The sequence below is a fragment of the Stegostoma tigrinum genome, chromosome 39 (genome assembly GCF_030684315.1).
Source record: "Stegostoma tigrinum isolate sSteTig4 chromosome 39, sSteTig4.hap1, whole genome shotgun sequence".
In the NCBI taxonomy this organism is placed as follows: domain Eukaryota; kingdom Metazoa; phylum Chordata; class Chondrichthyes; order Orectolobiformes; family Stegostomatidae; genus Stegostoma; species Stegostoma tigrinum.
Genome location: NC_081392.1, coordinates 14018842 through 14036678, shown reverse-complemented (window position 1 = coordinate 14036678; position 17837 = coordinate 14018842). Strand labels below are relative to the sequence as shown.

At 49.4% G+C, this 17837-nt stretch overlaps 1 protein-coding gene across 5 annotated transcripts in view; it reads right to left on the bottom strand.

The window, feature by feature from the left end:
* Window positions 1–708: 708 nt before the first annotated feature.
* Window positions 709–17837, bottom strand: part of LOC125447639 (HHIP-like protein 1) — a 45147-nt gene continuing 28018 nt past the window's right edge. For 2 of the 5 annotated variants that reach the window (XM_048522220.2, XM_048522221.2), the window contains 6 exons: window positions 17727–17837; window positions 13777–13903; window positions 12198–12343; window positions 7826–7907; window positions 4032–4114; window positions 709–2854 (listed from right to left, as the gene is read on the bottom strand). The exon at window positions 17727–17837 is cut by the window's right edge and continues 218 nt beyond it. In XM_048522220.2, the coding sequence (XP_048378177.1) occupies window positions 2181–2854; window positions 4032–4114; window positions 7826–7907; window positions 12198–12343; window positions 13777–13903; window positions 17727–17837 (1223 nt within the window). In that variant the 3' untranslated portion in view covers window positions 709–2180. Of the gene's footprint in view, window positions 2855–4031; window positions 4115–6063; window positions 6253–7825; window positions 7908–12197; window positions 12344–13776; window positions 13904–17726 lie in introns of those variants that run through there. The other 3 variants (XM_048522223.2, XM_048522224.2, XM_048522222.2) reach the window with 3 other exon arrangements.

Below are 17837 nucleotides of genomic sequence, written 5' to 3'. Positions count from 1 at the left end.
AATAGTTTCAGTTTCTGCAGGGAAGTGAAGGCACTTGTGGTGCTGTGGTAGTGGCCCTTCCTCTAGGACAGGAGGCCCCCTTCAAGTCCATCCTTCTCCAGAGACTGCATTATAACATCCCTGCACGGAATTTTTTTTTTTAATTACATGCATGGGATGTGGGCACTGCTGATCTGGCCAGCATTTGTTGTCCATCCCTACCTAGAGAGTCAGCCACATTGCCGTGGGTCTAGGGACACATGTAGGCCAGACCAGGTAAGGATGGCAGATTTCCTTCCCTAGAGCACATTAGTGAACGAGGTGGGTTTTCCTGACAATCAATAACAGTTCCATGGTCAACACAGTGTGGAGCTGGAGGAACACAGCAGGTCAGGCAGCATCAGAGGAGCAGGAAAGTAGACATTTTTGGATCAGGACCCTTCTCCAAACGGTTTTGAAGAAGCATCCTGACCTGAAATGTTGACTTTCCTGCTCCTCTGATGCTGCCAAACCTGCTGTGTTCCTCCAGCTCCACGTTGTGTTATCTCTGACTCCAGCATCTTCAGTTCTTGCTGTCTCACAGTTCCATGGTCGTTATTAGACCCTAATTCTTGACGTTTTAATTGAATTTAAATTTCACCATCTGCCATGGCGGGATTTGAACCAGTAGGCCATGACCTCCCCTAAATGATTAGGCAAATGTCCACGAGAGGCAAAAACACTACAACAGTGAGTTGCTTTGTTTATTTTCAGAAACAAGACATCTTGCCTTACAGAGTAGTAGAGACAAGCAGTCTCAACTTTGAGAAGAATCTGGATGAGCACTTGAATTGCTGGCGGCATAACTGGCTATGGACCAAGTGCCAATAAGTGAGATCAGCATAGTTTGGTTTTTGTTGGTTCGCATAGACATGATGGGCTAAAGGGCCTTTTTCTATTTTGTGTGACTCTTGAGTTATCTGAGAATTATTGGTGCTATGGACCTGTTGGGGCAACATCGGTTGGGCCACTGAGCATAAAAGTTGGCAAGTCATTTTGCCACTGTTTAAGAGTTTAGTTTGGCCATGTTTGGAATACTGTTCTGGTCCCTGCACTACAGAAAGGATGGAAAGGTTTTGGTGAGGGCACAAAGGAGATTTATCGGGGTGTTGCTGGGGATTGGAGTGTAGGAGCAAGAAGGGGAGGTTCGATAAACTTGGATAGTTTTCGTTAGAGTCTCAGAGGCTGACGGACAACTTGAAAGAAGTATAGAATATGGATAGGTGGATAGTCGGAGTCTTTCTCCCCAGAGTGGAAATGTCAATTACTTTGGCGGGGGGGGGGGTGCAGTTCTAAGGTGAAAGGGGAAAGTTTAAAGGAGATGTGGGAGCAAGGTATTTTATGCAGAGGGTGGTAAATGCCTGGAATGCACTGCCAGGGGAGATGGTGGAAACGGCCCTGATAGCAACGATTAAGATCCATTTAGACATGAAAAGGAAGGGAATAGAGGGATATGAACCACGTACCATGTGCAGGCAGCTGGGATTAGTTTAGATTGGAGACTGGAAGGTTTGAGTTATAAGGAGAGGCAGGATAGGCTGAGATTTTTCCCCCTGGAGTTTAGGAGGCTGAAGGGTGACTTTGTAGAGGTTTATAAAATCACAGAACATAGAATATAGAACAATACAGCGCAGAACAGGCCGTTCGGCCCTCGATGTTGCACCCACCTGTGAACTAATCTAAGCCCCTCCCCCGCACTATCCCATCATCATCCATCATGAGGGATGTAGATCAGGTAAATTGCAAAAGGTCACAGGGTAGGGGAGTCTAAAGAGTATTGGCTTAAAGGTGAGAGCGGAAGGATTGAAAAGAGACCCGAGGGGAAACATTTCCACGCAGAGGGTGATGTGCAGATGGGACGAGCTGCCGGAGGAAGACGGGAGGTGGGCACAGTTACAACATTTAAAAGACATTTGGGCAGGTACATGGATAAGGGAAGGTTTAGACCGATAGGGGCCAAACACAGGAAAATGGAGCTAGATCAGATCAGGAAACCCAGTCAGCATGGACAGGTCGGGCCAAAGGGCCTGTTTCCGTGCTGAACAGCTTTACAATGGCGCCATGGTCAGCACAGGCATGAAGGCCCGAAGGGTCAGTTTCTGAGCCACACCGATTCCCTGGACGCGGTTGCGATGGGCCGATGGGGCCTGTTTGCACGCGGGTTAGTTTCGGCGTTTGGCGCGGCACACTACACCAGCCTCCTGCCCGCGCGAGCAGCTGTGTTTCCCCAGGGGCCCATGGTGGCACCGCAAGAGGCTTCTCTCTGTGCCCTCACACCTCACGCCGTCCAGGACGATGGGCAGACTGCTGTGCCCGAACTCCGACTTGCCGGCTGCCCTGGCCACACCCCGGTAGCCCAGCTGGCGGCAGACCACCGCCGCAGACCTGGAGTCCCAGGAGCCACTACAGATGGTACCCCACCGCCCACTGATGTAGACCTCGACTCTCCCTTCGCCCAGCCGCCTCCTCCTCCCCTGGTGCTGACCCCTGCTCCCGGCCAGCCGCACCGTCCCCTCCCGCGGACGCCTGCGCCTCCTCTTTCCTGCCTTTGGCCCCTGACCCCCGGCCGCTCCCGGCCCCCGGCCTCTCTCCGCCTCCGTTGGCGGCCTCTGGCTGCGGGGCGGGGGTTTGGTGGTCAGTGGGCCTGGCTTCTCCCAGTGCCAGCTCAAAGTAGGAGGCCGAGGGGCCGGCGTGGCAGTGATGGTCATGATCGTTCTGGCCTGGCTTTTCCCTTTCCGACCTGCCTTGGGCCTGTGCGTTGAGGCCCCAGTTGGCCTAGGCCTGGGACTGACTGCAGTCGGGGTGACTGTTGTGGCTTTCATCTCCAGGATGAGTTCTGCAGGAGACAAGGAGAATGGATTCAGGTCAAAGCCTCACTCACCTGTGGGTAGCCCTCTGTCCCGTCCGCACCCCCACCCTGTCAATAGTGACACCACGGCTTTCCCTGAGGCCCATGCTCCAGCCCCTTCACTCTGGGCTGGCCTCCTCAGTATTTCTTGTCTCGCATCACCTTCCCTCTTCCATTCCATACTCGCTGTCATTTCACATTGATCCCTTCAAGAAATTGTGACAGCATAAACTGTAACAGTGCAGAGTGGGAGAATAAGTATGTGACAGGGCAGGGAATGCGACAGGGCAGGATGAGAGAAAGTGTGACAGGGCTGAGAGAGGGAGAAGGTGTGACAGGGCTGAGAGAGAGAGAGAGAGAGAGTGTGAGACAGGGCTGAGCGAGAGGGAGAGAGAGAGAGAGAGAGTGACAAGGCCGAGAGAGGGAAAGTGTGACAGGGCCGAGAGAGAACGTGTGACAGGGCTGAGGGAGAGAGAGTGACAGTGCAGAGAGAGAGAGAAAGTGTTACAGGACTGAGAGAGAGAGAGAGTGATAGGGCCGAGAGAGAGAGTGTGACAGGGCCGAGAGAGAGAGTGTGACAGGGCCGAGAGAGAGAGTGTGACAGGGCCGAGAGAGAGAGTGACAGGGCCGAGAGAGAGAGAGAGTGTGACAGGGCTGCCGAGAGAGAGAGTGACAGCGCAGAGAGAGAGAAAAAGTGTGACAGGGCTGAGAGAGAGAGAGTGACAGGGCTGACAGAGAAAGTGTGACAGGGCCGAGAGAGAGAGTGTGTGACAGGGCCGAGAGAGAGAGAGAGTGACAGGGCTGAGAGAGAAAGTGTGACAGGGCCGAGAGAGAGAGTGACAGTGCAGAGAGAGAGAAAAAATGTGACAGGGCCGAGAGAGAGAGAGTGACAGGGCTGACAGAGAAAGTGTGACAGGGCCAAGAGAGAGAGAATGACAGCGCAGAGAGAGAGAGGAAAAAGTGTGACACGGCCGAGAGACTGACCGATCAGAGAGTGATAAAGTGTGACCATGCAAAGTGTGAGAAAGTGTGACAGGGCAAAGAGTGACAGAAAACCTGTGACAGCGAAAGATGGAAATGCGCTGAGAAGTAACAGTGACATTGAGAGGAGAATGTGCAGTGTACATCTCAGAGAGCCGTGGAGATGGGCTGTGATTACACTCACTCTCTTTCGGCCGAAATGGCAGTAACTTTCCTTTCACAGTGACAGGCTGCAGTTTGTAGCGACACTTCCCTGGTGGTGCTCTCCTTGAAGAAGATGAACAGGAGGTGGTCCCCCATTAGAAATGACAACATTAGGGGTAAGAAGCAAAGCTGAATATAATTTACAGGATAATGGATTGATCGGATTAAACCTGCCCTGGCGTCAGCATCTATGTGACAATTTCATTATGTTTGTGCTACAATTTAAGAAGAGCATTTTTGTACATTCCCAGGAACAGGCAACTTTTGTCATGACGGATTTAGATTAGATTCCATACAGTGTGGAAGATTACAGAAGGAATGGAAAACCAGAGGGCACTGATAATGGCCCAAAGATGGAATGGCAGCACAAAGGGAAGCTTTTTGTAAATCCCGACAGTGCAGAAAGAGGCCATTTCACCCGTTGAGTCTGTACTGACCCTCCAAGGAGCAATATCCCTGTAACCCTATATTCCCCCTGGCTAATCCACCCTAACCTGCACATCTTTGGACTGTGGGAGGAAACGCAGAGCACCCCCACACAGACACAGGGACAATGTGCAAACTCCATACAGACAGTTGCCCGAGGGTGGGACTGAACCCAGGTGCCTAGTGCCGTGAGGCAGCATTGCTAACCACTGAGCCGCCGTGCCATCCCAAGCAGTGTCTGAGAGTTTGGTGGAGGTAGATTCAATTTGGGACGTTGGATTCATGGCTGGAAAGGAAGAAAGTTGGGGGGGATTACAGGGGGATTGCCTGGGGTCTGCCTGCAACACACAGACTGCAGAGGTTTCGGAAGGCAAGGGGGCAACTAGGGATGGGGCAATAAATGCTGGCCCACAAGAGAATAAAGGAGAGACAGTAGAGACTGAATGGGTTGAATGGCCTCCTTCTGACATCTAATAATTCTGCATTCTGCAGGGTATTGCATGAAACTAAACTGCTTTCTGTGGTTCAGATTCGTACTCAGTCAGCAGCAGTGGCTTTGGATTGTCTGGGTAGAGTCATAAAGGTAATTATCCCCGATTTAATCAGCCTCTAGTCACACTGCTGCTGGTATTTTTCTGTGAGATGGGCTGAGTGGTCTTTTTCCTGCTCTTGATTGCAGGATGGATGGTGGGGATCTCTTTCACTGATTGGACATCCCGAACTGTCCACTGGAAGGCAGCATCAGCCAGAGATTTAACAAACAGAATGAGGGAGGGAGTAGGCCATTCAGCCCCTTGAGCGAAACTATTCCATCACGCACGACTGACCTGCAACCTAACACTTGCCTTTACCCCAAATCCCTTCACGTTTTTGGTTATTGGTCAATCTCTGGTTTAAATTTGATCAAGCATAGATTGTTGTGGAATCCTCAAAAGTACAGGGGCAGGTCATTCAGCCCATGCCAACCCTCCAGAGAGTGTCCCATCCACATCCATCTCTTCCCTGTATTTCCCGCACGGCTAATCCACCTAACCTGCACGTATTCTGCTAACATGGACAGTGGGAGGAAACCCATGCAGACACAGGAAGAACGCAAGCTCCAAACAGATAGTTGCCTGAGGGTGGAATTGAACCCAGGTCCCCAGGACCATAAGGCAGCAGGGCTAACCACTGAGCCACAGTGCCACCCATTTGTGGGAGAGAGTTCCAAGCCCTGGCTTGGACTCCCCAGCCTCCAGAGTTATTTCTCTCGACCTACCCTTCTCTGATCTGCCCAAATATCTTGAAAATGTCAGTCAAATCCCCTCCTGCTCTCCATTCCTGGCTTCGTCCCCACAAATCATCTCTTTCCAACCCACCGCCCCTTGCTCCAGTGCAATTGGAGGAATGAAGGGTAACCTCAATAAAACTCTCAGATTCTTCAAGAACATGGCAGGATGGAGACAGTCGAAATGTTAACCGCTGGCTGGTGAGTCGAGAGTGAAGGGAAACACTCTCAGGATTAGAGTCTCAGCGTTTGGGACTGAGAGAAGCAGGATTTCCTTGACCCAGTGGAATTCTGTACCCCACAGGCTGCAGAGCTCAGTTATTGAGTACATTCCTTTATCAGTCGTGGCATGGATTATGCGATCAGGGAGGTCATTGTTGGAGCTGTACAGGATTTTGGGGTTGGTCACAGCTGGAGCACAGTGGACAGTTCTGTATCACCACATTATAGGAAAGTTGTAATACAAGAGCAGAAATCGCTTCGAGAAACTCAGGAAGTCTGGCAGCATCTGTGGAGAGAAGGCAGAGTTAATATTTGTGCTCCAGTGACTCTTCAGAACATTGGAGAGGTGCGATTGCAGTGGAAGGAGTAAAATGAGGTTCACTAGTATGTTGCTGAAACACACAGAGAAGCTGGATGAACACACCAGGCCAGGCAGTGTCAGAGGAGCAGGAAAGCTGACATTTTTGGTTGGGACCCTTCTTCAGAATTTCTACTCAAAATTCTGCTCCTGCTTCTCTGATGCTGCCCGGCCCATTGTGTTCCTCCAGCTCCGCACTGCGTTATCTCTGACTCCAGCATCGGCAGCCCTTGCTATCTCTCACCAGCGCATTGCCCGGGCTGGAGTATTTTAGCTCGGAAGAGAGACCCCACGAGATTTTCCTTCACAGATGCTGCCAGACCTGCTGAGCTTTTCCAGCAACTTCTGTTTTTGTTCTGGGACAAGCTTGCGTTTTGTTTTAAGAATGGCGGACTGAAGGGGGTGATGCCTGACAGAGGGGTAAAACATTATACGGGACATATAGGATAGAAGCTGTTTCCCTCAGTGAAAGAGTCATTAACAATGGGGTTTAATTTTGAAGTGAACAGTGGGAGGTTTGGAAGGGATTTGAGGAAATTGGGAATCTGGGAGGGTAGAAGAGGCAGAACTTTTAAAAAGTACGTGGAAAGGTTCTAGATATCCTGGTAGTGTCCCCTCTCTGGGCCAGGAGACCCATCTTCAAGTCCCACCTGCACCAGAGGTGCGTCAATACATCACTGAAGAGCTTAATTGATAAAAGAAATGTGGATGAAAACATGAAATGTCATAACATTCAATGCTACAAGCCAAGTGGGATTAGTGCAGATGGGTTAGCACAGACTCAGGGGCTGAAGGGCCCCTTGTGAGCTATATGAGTCGATAACAGAGATTGATAGGGTTTTTTAATTCCTTCATGGGATGAGGGGATCTCTGGCGAAGGAAGCATTTACTACCCAGAGGGCAGTTTAAGAGCCAACCATATTGCTATGTGTCTGGAGTCACATGTAGGCCCAGACCAGGTAAGGATGGCAGTTTCCTTCCCAAAAGGACATGAGGGAACCAGATGGGTTTTTCCCAACAATTGACAATGGATTCACAGCCATCATTAGATTCTTAATTCCAGATACTTTTTACTGAATCCAAATTTCACCATCTGCCCTTGGTGGGATTCGAACTCTGGTCCCCAGAACATTACCTGTGTCTCTGGGTTAATAGTCCAGCGATAGTACCACTCAGCTCCCCATGATAGGTTTGTATCCATTAAAGATATCAAGGGATACTGTGGGAAAGCAATGCTGACGCAGAAAATCAGTGACCATCTTACTGAATGGAGGAGCAGTCTTCCTGCTGAATGCCCTACTCCTGATCCTACTTCCCACCTTCCTCATCTCTCCCCGTAATCCAGACATCATTCCGAGTGAGCCTGGGATTGGGATTCCAGCCCCGGTTTATGGGACACAGAGTGCTGGTCAGGGCTGAGAAAATTTAGGCTGGCCTTGATTCTCAAGAACGCGAGGATTATTCGCGAGTCGCATTGTAGAAGGAGAATGCTGACACTCACCGAGAAGGGTCGATCAGTTTATACACAGTTCCTGCGGGGACGTAGGCACTGGGATTCCCACTGGACATGAAGTACAGCTCACCTGCAAGAACAGGGATGGGAGGCAGACAGCAGCTGTGTTAGCCTTCGTCCTGGCTTATATACTCCACGGAGATAGTACCACATTGACCGAAGCCCTGTCTTTCCACCCCTCACCCACAGAAGGAGGCCTTTCAGCCCATCTGATCTGAGTGCATTCTCTGCAAGACCAATCCGCTTGGTCCCACTCTCCCACTGTTTGTCTGGAGGCCAGCTTTTTTTTTGGGTTTCTCTCTCCATATGTTCATAAGAAATAGGAACAGGAGCAGGTGCCTTGAGCCTGTCATTCAGCAGGGTCATAGCCGATCTGACGTTGCTCACTTTCCAACACTTTTCCCATCACCCTTAATTGCCTTCCTGGACAAGAATCTACCTCAGCCTTAGATATGCGCTAGAACGATGGTCATCAGATAATGATCCCATTTCTCTTTGAAAGGCCCAATTGTAAGAGTCTACACCAGACTCTCAGGCAGCGCATTCCACACCCTGACTGCTCACTACACAAAAAGATCTTTTCCTCATGTTTCCTTTAGTTCTATCAGCAAACAACTTTCATTCAGTGTCCTCTAGTTCTTGACCCATTGCCACAAGCAACAGTTTCTGCCTCCTCTGGGTGATAGGATGGAAACTCAGCCATAGTTGAGAGACCAAGTGTATTTCGCCGCTAGAGAGAGAAAGAGAATTGGTATGGCTTGAGGAATACCCCTCTGCATCAACCGTAGGGCAAAATGAGAAGATAAGGCATCCCACACATAACCAACAACATTTGAGAAGCTCGACACCATCCAGGATAAAGCAGCCCCCACTTGATTGGCACCACATCCAAAAACATCCCGCTCCCTCCCCCACCAATGCTCAGTCACAGCAGTGTGTACCATCTACAAGGTGTCCTGCAGAAATTCACCAAAGATCCTCAGACAGCACTTTGCAAACCCACGACCACTTCCATTGAGAAGGACAGGGGCAGCAGATACATGGGAACACCGCCCCCTGTAAGTTCGCCTCCGAGCCCCTCCCCATCCTGACTTGGAAATATATCGCCGTTCCTTCAGTGTCACTGGGTCAAAATCCTGGAAGTCCCTCCCTCAGGGACATAATGGGTTGACCCACAGCACATGGACAACAATGGTTCAAGATGGCAGCTCATCACCACCTTCTCAAGGGGGCAACTAGGGATGGGAAGTAAATGCTGGGCCCAGCCAGCGATGCCCGCAGCCTGTGAACAAACAAAAACAAAAGAGCAGTGCAGATTTTGGAAATGGTTGAGGTGAATGCCATTGATAAGGGAATCTTAATAGCATCATTGCAGTTCAGAAAGAGGCCGTAGAGTTCTTGCTGGCGCTCTGTACAGCAATCCTATCAGTCCCATCCCCCTCTCTCCCATAGTCCCCGCAAATTGACTTCCCACAAGTGTCTATCCAATTGCTTTTTGAAATCATTCATTTTCTGCCTTTTAGGCAGACAACTCACTCACTGGGTAAGGCATGTGTATCCTCACCTTCCCCCACTATCACAGAATTGTTACAGCACAGAGGAAGCCAAATGGCCCATCATCCCTGCACTGACTTTATGAAAAAGCACTTAGAGCCACAGAGACGTGCAGCAATGAAACAGACCCTTCGGTCCAACTCGGTCCATGCCAACCAGATATCCTAAATAAATCTAGTCCCATTTGTCAGCATATAGCCCATATCCCTCTAAACCCTTCCTATTCATGTCCCCATCCAGATGCCTTTTAAATGTTGTAATTGTACCAGCCTCCACCACTTCCTCTGGCAGCTCATTCCATACACACACCACCCTCTGTGTGAAAACGTTATCCGTCAGGTCCCTTTTAAATCTTTCCCCCCTCACCTTAAACCCATGCTCCTCTAGTTTTGGACTCCCCCACCCTGGGGAAAAGACCTTGGCTATTCACCCTATCAATGCCCCTCATGATTTTATGAACCTCTATAAGGTCACCCCTCAGCCTCCGACACTCCAGGGAAAATAGCCCCAGCCTATTCAGCCTCTCCCTGTAGCTCAAATCCTCCAATCTTGGCAACGACCTCATAAATCTTTTCTGAACCCTTTCAAGTTTCACAACATCCCTCCTATAGCAGGGAGACCAGAATTGCACGCAGTGTTCCAAAAGTGGCCCTAACCAATGTCCCGTACAGCTGCAACATGACCCTTCTAACTCCTATACTCAATGCATTGACCAATAAAGGCAAGCGTACCGAACACCTTCCTCACCGCCCTGTCTACCTGCAGCTCCACTTTTGAGGAACTATGCACCCCAATGTTCCAATCTCCTGCTCTGCCCCTATAACCCTACGCATTCTTCCTTTACAGGTTAAAGTCTAATTCTCTTCTGGAGGCTCCATTTGAACCACCCTAATTAAAAAACTGAACGATCTGCAGATGCTGTGAATCAGAAACTAAAAAAGAAGTTGCTGGAAAAGCTCAGCAAGGTCTGGCAGCATCTGTGGAGAGAAATCAGTTAACATTTCGGGTCTGGTGACCCTTCGTCACACTCTACACTCTAAGGGAGTGAATTTCAGACCCTCAGCCTGACCACATTTTGCTCCTAAACACATTAGAGAGAAATGGAGAGGAGGGCAGCCTGATGAGAGATGAAGAGGGGATGGAAGCAGCTCACTTGCAGCTTAATGCCAGCAACATTAACTACATAGAACATTGCAGCACAGGAACAGGCCCTTCGGCCCACCATTCCTGTGCTGGCCATGATGCCATTCTAAACTAATCCCATCTGTTTGGAAATCATCCTTATCCCGCTATTCGCTCCCTGTTTGCGTCTCTGTCTAAATGCCTCTTAAACATTGCTATCCTATCTGCTTCTACCACCTCCCCTGGCAGCACATTCCAGGCACCTACCACCCTCTGTGTAAAAAACTTGCCTCGTACATCTCTTTTAAACTTTCCCCGTCTCCCCTTAAACCTCTGCCCCTCCCTAGTATTTGACATTTCCACCCTGGGGAAAAGGACTCTGACTATCCATCCTGTCCGTGCCTCTCATAATTTTACAGACTTCTAACAGGTCGCCCCTCAGCCTCTGATGCTCTAACGAAAACAATCCAAGTTTGTCCAACCCCTCCTGATCGCTAATGCACTCCAATCCAGGCAACATCCTGCTAAATCGCTTTTGCACCCTGTCCAAAGCATCCACACCCTTCCTACAGCGTGGTACGCAGAGCTGCACACAATACTCCAAATGTGTCCTAACTAAACTCTTGTACAGCTTCAACATAACTTACCAACATTTATACTCAATGTCCCTGTCTGATGAAGGCAAGTATGCTGAATGCTGACCACCTTATCCATCTTCAGGGAGCTACGGACTTGGTCCCCAAGATCCCTCTGTACATCAATGTTCCTAGGGGCCCTGCCATTTACTGTACACTTTCCTGTTGCATTTGGTCTTCCAAAATATGTCTCCTTACACTGATACAACAGTGAGGAGCTGGAGGAACACAGCAGGCTGGGCAGCGTCAGAGGAGCAGGAAAGTTGACCTTTCCGGTCAGGACGCTTCTTCAGAAACGGGAGAGAGGGAAGGGAGCTGGAAAATAAATAGCGAGAGGCGGGGTGGGGCTGGGAAGGTAGGTGGGATGGTGATAGATGAGCGCAGGTTGGCCGTGATGTGGACTGGTCAGTGAGGTGGGAGGGCGGATAGGTGGGAGAGAGGATGGGCAGGTTGTGTCAGGTCAAGGAGGCGGGGATTGAAGGGAGGGTTGGACATGGAATGAGGCCGGCGTGGGGGAGATTTTGAAACCGGTGAATTCCATGTTTAGGCCATTGGCCTGTAGGCTCTCAAGCTGGAATATGAGGTGCTGATCCTCCAGTTTGCAGGTGGCATCAGCTTAAATTCCATCTGCCATTTCTCTGCCTAAATGACTGACACATGAATTGCTGGATTGCTTTTTTTTCCCAAAGAAGGGTCCCGACCTGAAGCATCTACTTCCCTGCTCCTCTGATGCTGCCTGGCCTGCTGTGTTCCTCCAGCTCCATGCTGTATTATCTCTGACTCCAGCATCGGCAGCTCTTACTATCTAGGGTTGGTTTGGGATTTATTCACTGAAGTTGAGAAGAATGAGGTGGGGGGGTGGTGGTTCTGATAGAAACCTGTAACATTCTAACATGACTAGACAGGGTAAACTCAGGTGGGTGGAGGGGAGCTCAGGGAACGGGGATGTTGAAGGACTGTGTTCTCTGGAGCTGTGAATCAGGAAGGGAAACCAAAATGAAACCCATCTTGAGTTAAGCCAGACGCTGTTTGAGACTGACGAAGGTTACCTGCCTCGTCCTCAGCAAAGGAGATGATGTACTGGTAGTAGTTATTGATGAGTTTGGGGAAATTGCACACTTGCCCACGGCCCATGCAGATCTCCTGGTAACTCCAGTGACCAGAGCGAGGGTCCTCTTTCAGAGACATGAGCCGCCTGCAAGACAACACAGAACATGGAGACAGGAGGCTCTCTGAAACACTGAGGGCGTTGAAAGCACTTGATAGTTTGGATGCTCAGAGGGAGTGGGAGCCTCGAGAAATGGTGGGGAGTGGTGTGGAACTCAGGTTGAGAATTATATGATGGAGTGAATAGTCAAGGTCCTTTCCCCAGGGTGGGGAAGTCGAAAACTAGAGGGGTTGAAGGTGAGAGGGGAAAGATTTATAAGTGACATAAGGGACAACTTTTTCACACAGAGGGTGGTGCGTGTATGGAATGAGCTGTCAGAGGAAGTGGTGGAGGCTGGTACAGTTACAGCATTTAAAAGGGATCTGGATGGGGACATGAATAGGAAGGGTTTAGAGGGATATGGGCCAAATGCTGGCAAATGGGACTGGATTAATTTAGGATATCTGGTTGGCTTGTTGGACTGAAGGCTCTGTTTCCATGCTGTACATCTCGATGACTCTGTTTCTGAGCAGGTTGTGGCTCAGTGGTTAGCGCTAGTGCCTCACAGTGCTGGGGACCCGGGTTTGATTCCCCTTCGGGTGACTATCTGTGTGGGCTTTGCACATTCTTCCTGTGTCTGCATGGGCTTCCTCCCGCAGTCCAAAGATGTGCAGGTTAGGGTGAATCAGCCATGCTAAATTACCCATAGTGCCTAGGGATGTGGACATTAGGTGGGTTAGCCGTGGGAAATGCAGGGGTAGTGTTGTGTCTGGGTGGGATGCTTTCCGAAGGTTAGTGTGGACTGTTGGGCTGAATGACCTGCTTCCACACTGTAGGGATTCTATGGATTTGAAAATATCTCTGACAATAAGTAGGAAAGTTTCTAACTTTATTCATAAGAGGACCTATGTTCTGTTAATAGGTTTCTCTTCTCTTGTGTGGCTCAGTGTCAGCTTAGGTTTCATATCTGGCCTCCTGGGGACATTTTACTGCATTTATGGTATCCCATCAATGCAAGTGGTTTCTCCTGTTTATTGCAAACAATCGTATAAAGACTGGCAAAAACAAAACTACTTGGAAGATAAAGACCATACAAAGATCATGAGAGCTATGTGGACATCTGATTCGCAGGATTAATGTGGAAGAACACATCATTTCCAACAGAGATGGATGTTCCTGATTAGTAAGGGGATCGAGGGCTATGGGGAGAAGGCAGGGCAATGGGGTTGAGAGACATATTGGCCATGGTCGAATAGTGGAGCAGACATGAAGGGCCGAATAGCCACATCTGTTCCTATGTCTTATGACCTTACACAGTGTTCCAACTGGAGAGGGCTTGGGCCCTTACATCATACTGTCTATGAAATGCAGTTTACTGACAGACAGCAGTTTAAGACAGGTCACCCTTAAAGGAACTTACCCATCTCAGCAATTCTGTTGCCTCAGAGGTTGTCCTGCTGACAGAGAGACAGAGAACCTACCCGCTCATGAAATCTCCAAAGATGTAGAGTCCGTTCAGATTGGGCATCTCGCAACCTCTGTAGATATAGCCACCAGTCACAGACCTGCCTAGTCTGTGGGGATACGCGAATATTGGCAGGATGTCATCTGTAACAAAGCCAAGGAACAGCATTCAATACAGCAGTGTCCAGCTCTCCCTGTCTAGGGAAGAATTAGGGGTGGGCAATGGTTGAGTGCTATTAATGCTGGACTGTTAATCCAGAGACCCAGGCAATATTTTGGGTTCGAATCCCGCCATGGCAGATGGTGGAATTTGAATTTGATAACCAGGATCTGGTTCTAGTGATGACCATAAATCTGTTGCCAGTTCTCGGGGAAAAACCCATCTGGTTCACTGATGTCCTTTAGGAAAGGAAACTGCCAACCTTACCTGGTCTGGCCTATAAGTGACTCCAGACCCACAGCAATGTGGTTGACTCTTAAATTAGGGATGGGCAATAAATTCATCTGAACTACCTGCATCAACCTTCTCCATGTGGTAGTGGTCAGGGGTCCCTGGGGAACTACCTTCTGCTGAAGCCTCCATTGGCTTATGTAAATTATTTGCTCCTGGGGATTTGGATAGGCTGACATATAATGCCCGTCCCTAATTGCCCAGGGGCCTCTGCATCTGGAGTCACATGTAGGCCAGACAGGGTAAGGATGGCAGATTTCCTTCCATGAAGAATATTGGTGAACTGGATGGATTTTTCCAACAATCAACAGTTGTCACCATTATGTTCGTTTCAATCCAGTACATTTCTGCTCATTTATTCCAGCCGACTTGAAATGAATGCTAACATTGCATTTGCCTTCCTAACTGCCAGCTGAACCTGCATGTCAACTCTAAGAAAATCCCTGAGCTAGGACTCCCCAAGTCTCTTTGTGCTTCAGATTTCCAAAGCCTTTCCCCATTTAGAAAATAGTCTTTACACCTCTATGCTTCCTGCCAAACTTCCTCAAACCTCACAGTTCCTCAGAGAAAGTAGGAACTGCCAATGCTGGAGTCAGAGATAACACGGTGTGGAGCTGGATGAACACAGCAGGTCAAGCAGCACCAGAGGAGCAGGAAAGCCGATGTTTTGGGTTGGGATCCTTTTTCAGAAAAACGTCAACTTTCCCGCTCCTCTGATGCTTTCTGGTCTGCTGTGTTCATCCAGCTCCACACTGTGTTATCTTATACTTTCTCATGTTATATTCTCATGTTATCGCTGTGGTTGCCTGTTTGGGTGGCACAGTGGCTCAGCGGTTAGCTCTGCTGCCTCATAGCACCAGGGACCCAGGTTCAATTCCACCCTCGGGCGGCTGTCTGTGTGGAGTTTGTGTGTTCTTCCTGTGTCTGTGAGGGTTTCCTCTGGGTGTTCTAGTTTCCTCCCACAGTCTAAAGATGTGCAGGTTAGATGGATTGGCCATGGGAAATTACCCATAGTCCCCAGGAATGTTTAGGTTAAGGGAATGGGTCTGTGTGGGTTGTTGTTGACTTGTTGGGCTGAAGGGTCTGTTTCCACACTGTAGGGATTCTATCTGCCATTTCTTCGCCCACTCTCCTTGTGTTTCTCAGGCCCCCTGTGGTCTTTCTCAGCCCAGGCTACACCCAAAGCTGACTCAGACACCTCTCCCACTGACTGTACAGCCTCCTGTAAAAGCACAACTCATACATGGAATGCAGGCATCGCTTGGTAAGGCCAGCTATCCTCCAAACTGAGTGGCTCACTTAGCCATTTCAGAGGGCAGTTAAATGTCAACCACATTGCTGTGGGTCTGGAGTCACGTGTAGGCCCAGACCAGCATGGACAAGAAGGACCTTAGTGTGCCAGAGAGAGTTTAACAACAAGCAAGATTAGGCTGTTGAGTTGGACGATCAGTTGGACGATCATGTGATGAATGGCGGAGCAGGCTCGAAGGGCCGAATGTCCTCCTTCTGCTCCTATCTTGTATGTTAATGGTTACGGTAGTTCTCAGGGTTAATGGGATCCAAGAGAAGAGGGAGAAAGGGGGAGCAGGCTACCGAGTAGAGTGATCATTTCTCAACTCTCAGAGATCTACAGCACAGGAAAAGGCCCTTCAGCCCATTGTATCCATGCCAGTCAAAAACAACCACCGATTCTAATCCCATTTTCCAGCACTTGGCCCCCAGGCTTACACACTTTGGCGATGCAAGTGCGTATCTAAATACTTCTTCGATGTTATGAGGGCTTCTGCCTCTCCCATCCTTACTGGCAGGGAGTTCCGTTATCATATGGAATGGTGGAACAGGCTTAAAGGGCTGAATGGCCTACTCTGTATTCCATGGATGCTAGCTCTACATTTCAGATTTTCAGTGATTCAGATTTCACCATCGGCCATCGTGGGATTTGAACCCACACCTTCAGGGCATTAGCCCAGGTCTCTCTTTCCAGCCATACAGGCCTCTGAGATCCATGTGCAGCAGTGACCCCTACAGGCAGCAGTCAATGCTGCAGCCAGCCACCATGATCCAGAAACCTGGGGTAACCCGCACAGCTTAAAGGGAGCGTTGATTCATAGACCAGAGACAATACCACTGTATGACTGCCTCCCCTGGAGAGTGTGTGTGTGTATATGTGTGTGTGAGTGTGAACATGTGTTTGTTAGCATGCGTGTGTGTGTGCGCGAGAGAGTGTCTGAGTGTATATGTGTGTGTGTGTGAGAGTGTGTGTATGTCTGTGAGAGTGTGAACATGTGTTTGTGAGCATGCATGTGTGTGTGCGCGAGAGAGTGTCTGAGTGTATATGTGTGTGTGTGTGTGAGTGTGAGTGTGTATGTCTGTGAGAGTGTGAACATGTGTTTGTGAGCGTGCGTGTGTGTGTGTGTGTGCGCGAGAGAGTGTCTGAGTGTATATGTGTGTGTGTGAGAGTGTGAGTGTGTATGTCGGTGAGAGTGTGAACATGTGTTTGTGAGCATGCGTGTGTGTGTGTGTGTGTGTGTGCGCGAGAGAGTGTCTGAGTGTATATGTGTGTGTGTGAGAGTGTGAGTGTGTATGTCTGTGAGAGTGTGAACATGTGTTTGTGAGCATGCGTGTGTGTGTGTGTGCGAGAGTGTCTGAGTGTATATGTGTGTGTGTGTGAGAGTGTGAGTGTGTGTCTGTGAGAGTGTGAGCATGTGTTTGTGAGAGTGTGTGTGTGAGTGTGTGCGCGTGAGAGTCACTGTGTGTATATCTGTGTGTGAGTGTGACTGTGAGTGAGGGTGAGTATGTGTGTGTGTCAGTGAGTGTGTGTGAGTGAGAGTGAGTGTGAATGTGTGTGAGTGAGATTGAGTGTAATGCGTGAGCGAGAGTGAGTGTGAGTGGAGTGAATGTAAGAGAGTGTGAGTGACTGTGTGAGTTAGTGTGTGTGTGTGTGTGTGTGTGTGTGTGAGAGAGACAGTGTCTGTGTGTATATGTGTGTGTGAGTGTGAATGTGTGTGAGTGAGAGTGAGGGTGAATGTGTGCGTGAGTGAGAGTGAGTGAGTGTGTATGAGTGAGAGTGAATGTGTGTGAGTGAGATTGAGTGTAATGTGAGTGTGAGTTAGTGTGTGTGAGTGTGAGAGTGTGTCGTGAGTGTGTGTAATGAGTGTGTGTGAGAGAGAGTGTCTGTGTGTATATGTGTGTGTGAGTGTGAGTGTGAATGTGTGTGAGTGAGAGTGAGGGTGAATGTGTGTGTGTGTGAGTGAGATTGAGTATGTGAGAGTGTGCGAGTGAGTGAATGTGAGAGAGACTGTGTGAGTGTGTGTGTGAGCCAGTGTGAGTGTGCGTGTGAGTCAGTGTGTGTAGTGAGAGTGAGTGTGTGTAGTGAGTGTGAGTTTGGGAGTGAGTGTGTGAGTGAGTGTGAGAGTCAGTGTGTGTAGTCAGAGTGAGCGTGTGGAGCGAGTGTATGAGTGTGTGAGTGTGAGAGTGAGTGTGCGGTCACTGTGACACACTGGGAGTGGCACTCACTGAGAGATGAGTTGGAGCAGAGTTTCTTGTCATAGCAGGAGAATCCCTCCCTCGCTCTCCAGCCGTAGTTTCCCCCTCTCTGGATAATGTCCACCTCCTCAAACTTGTTCT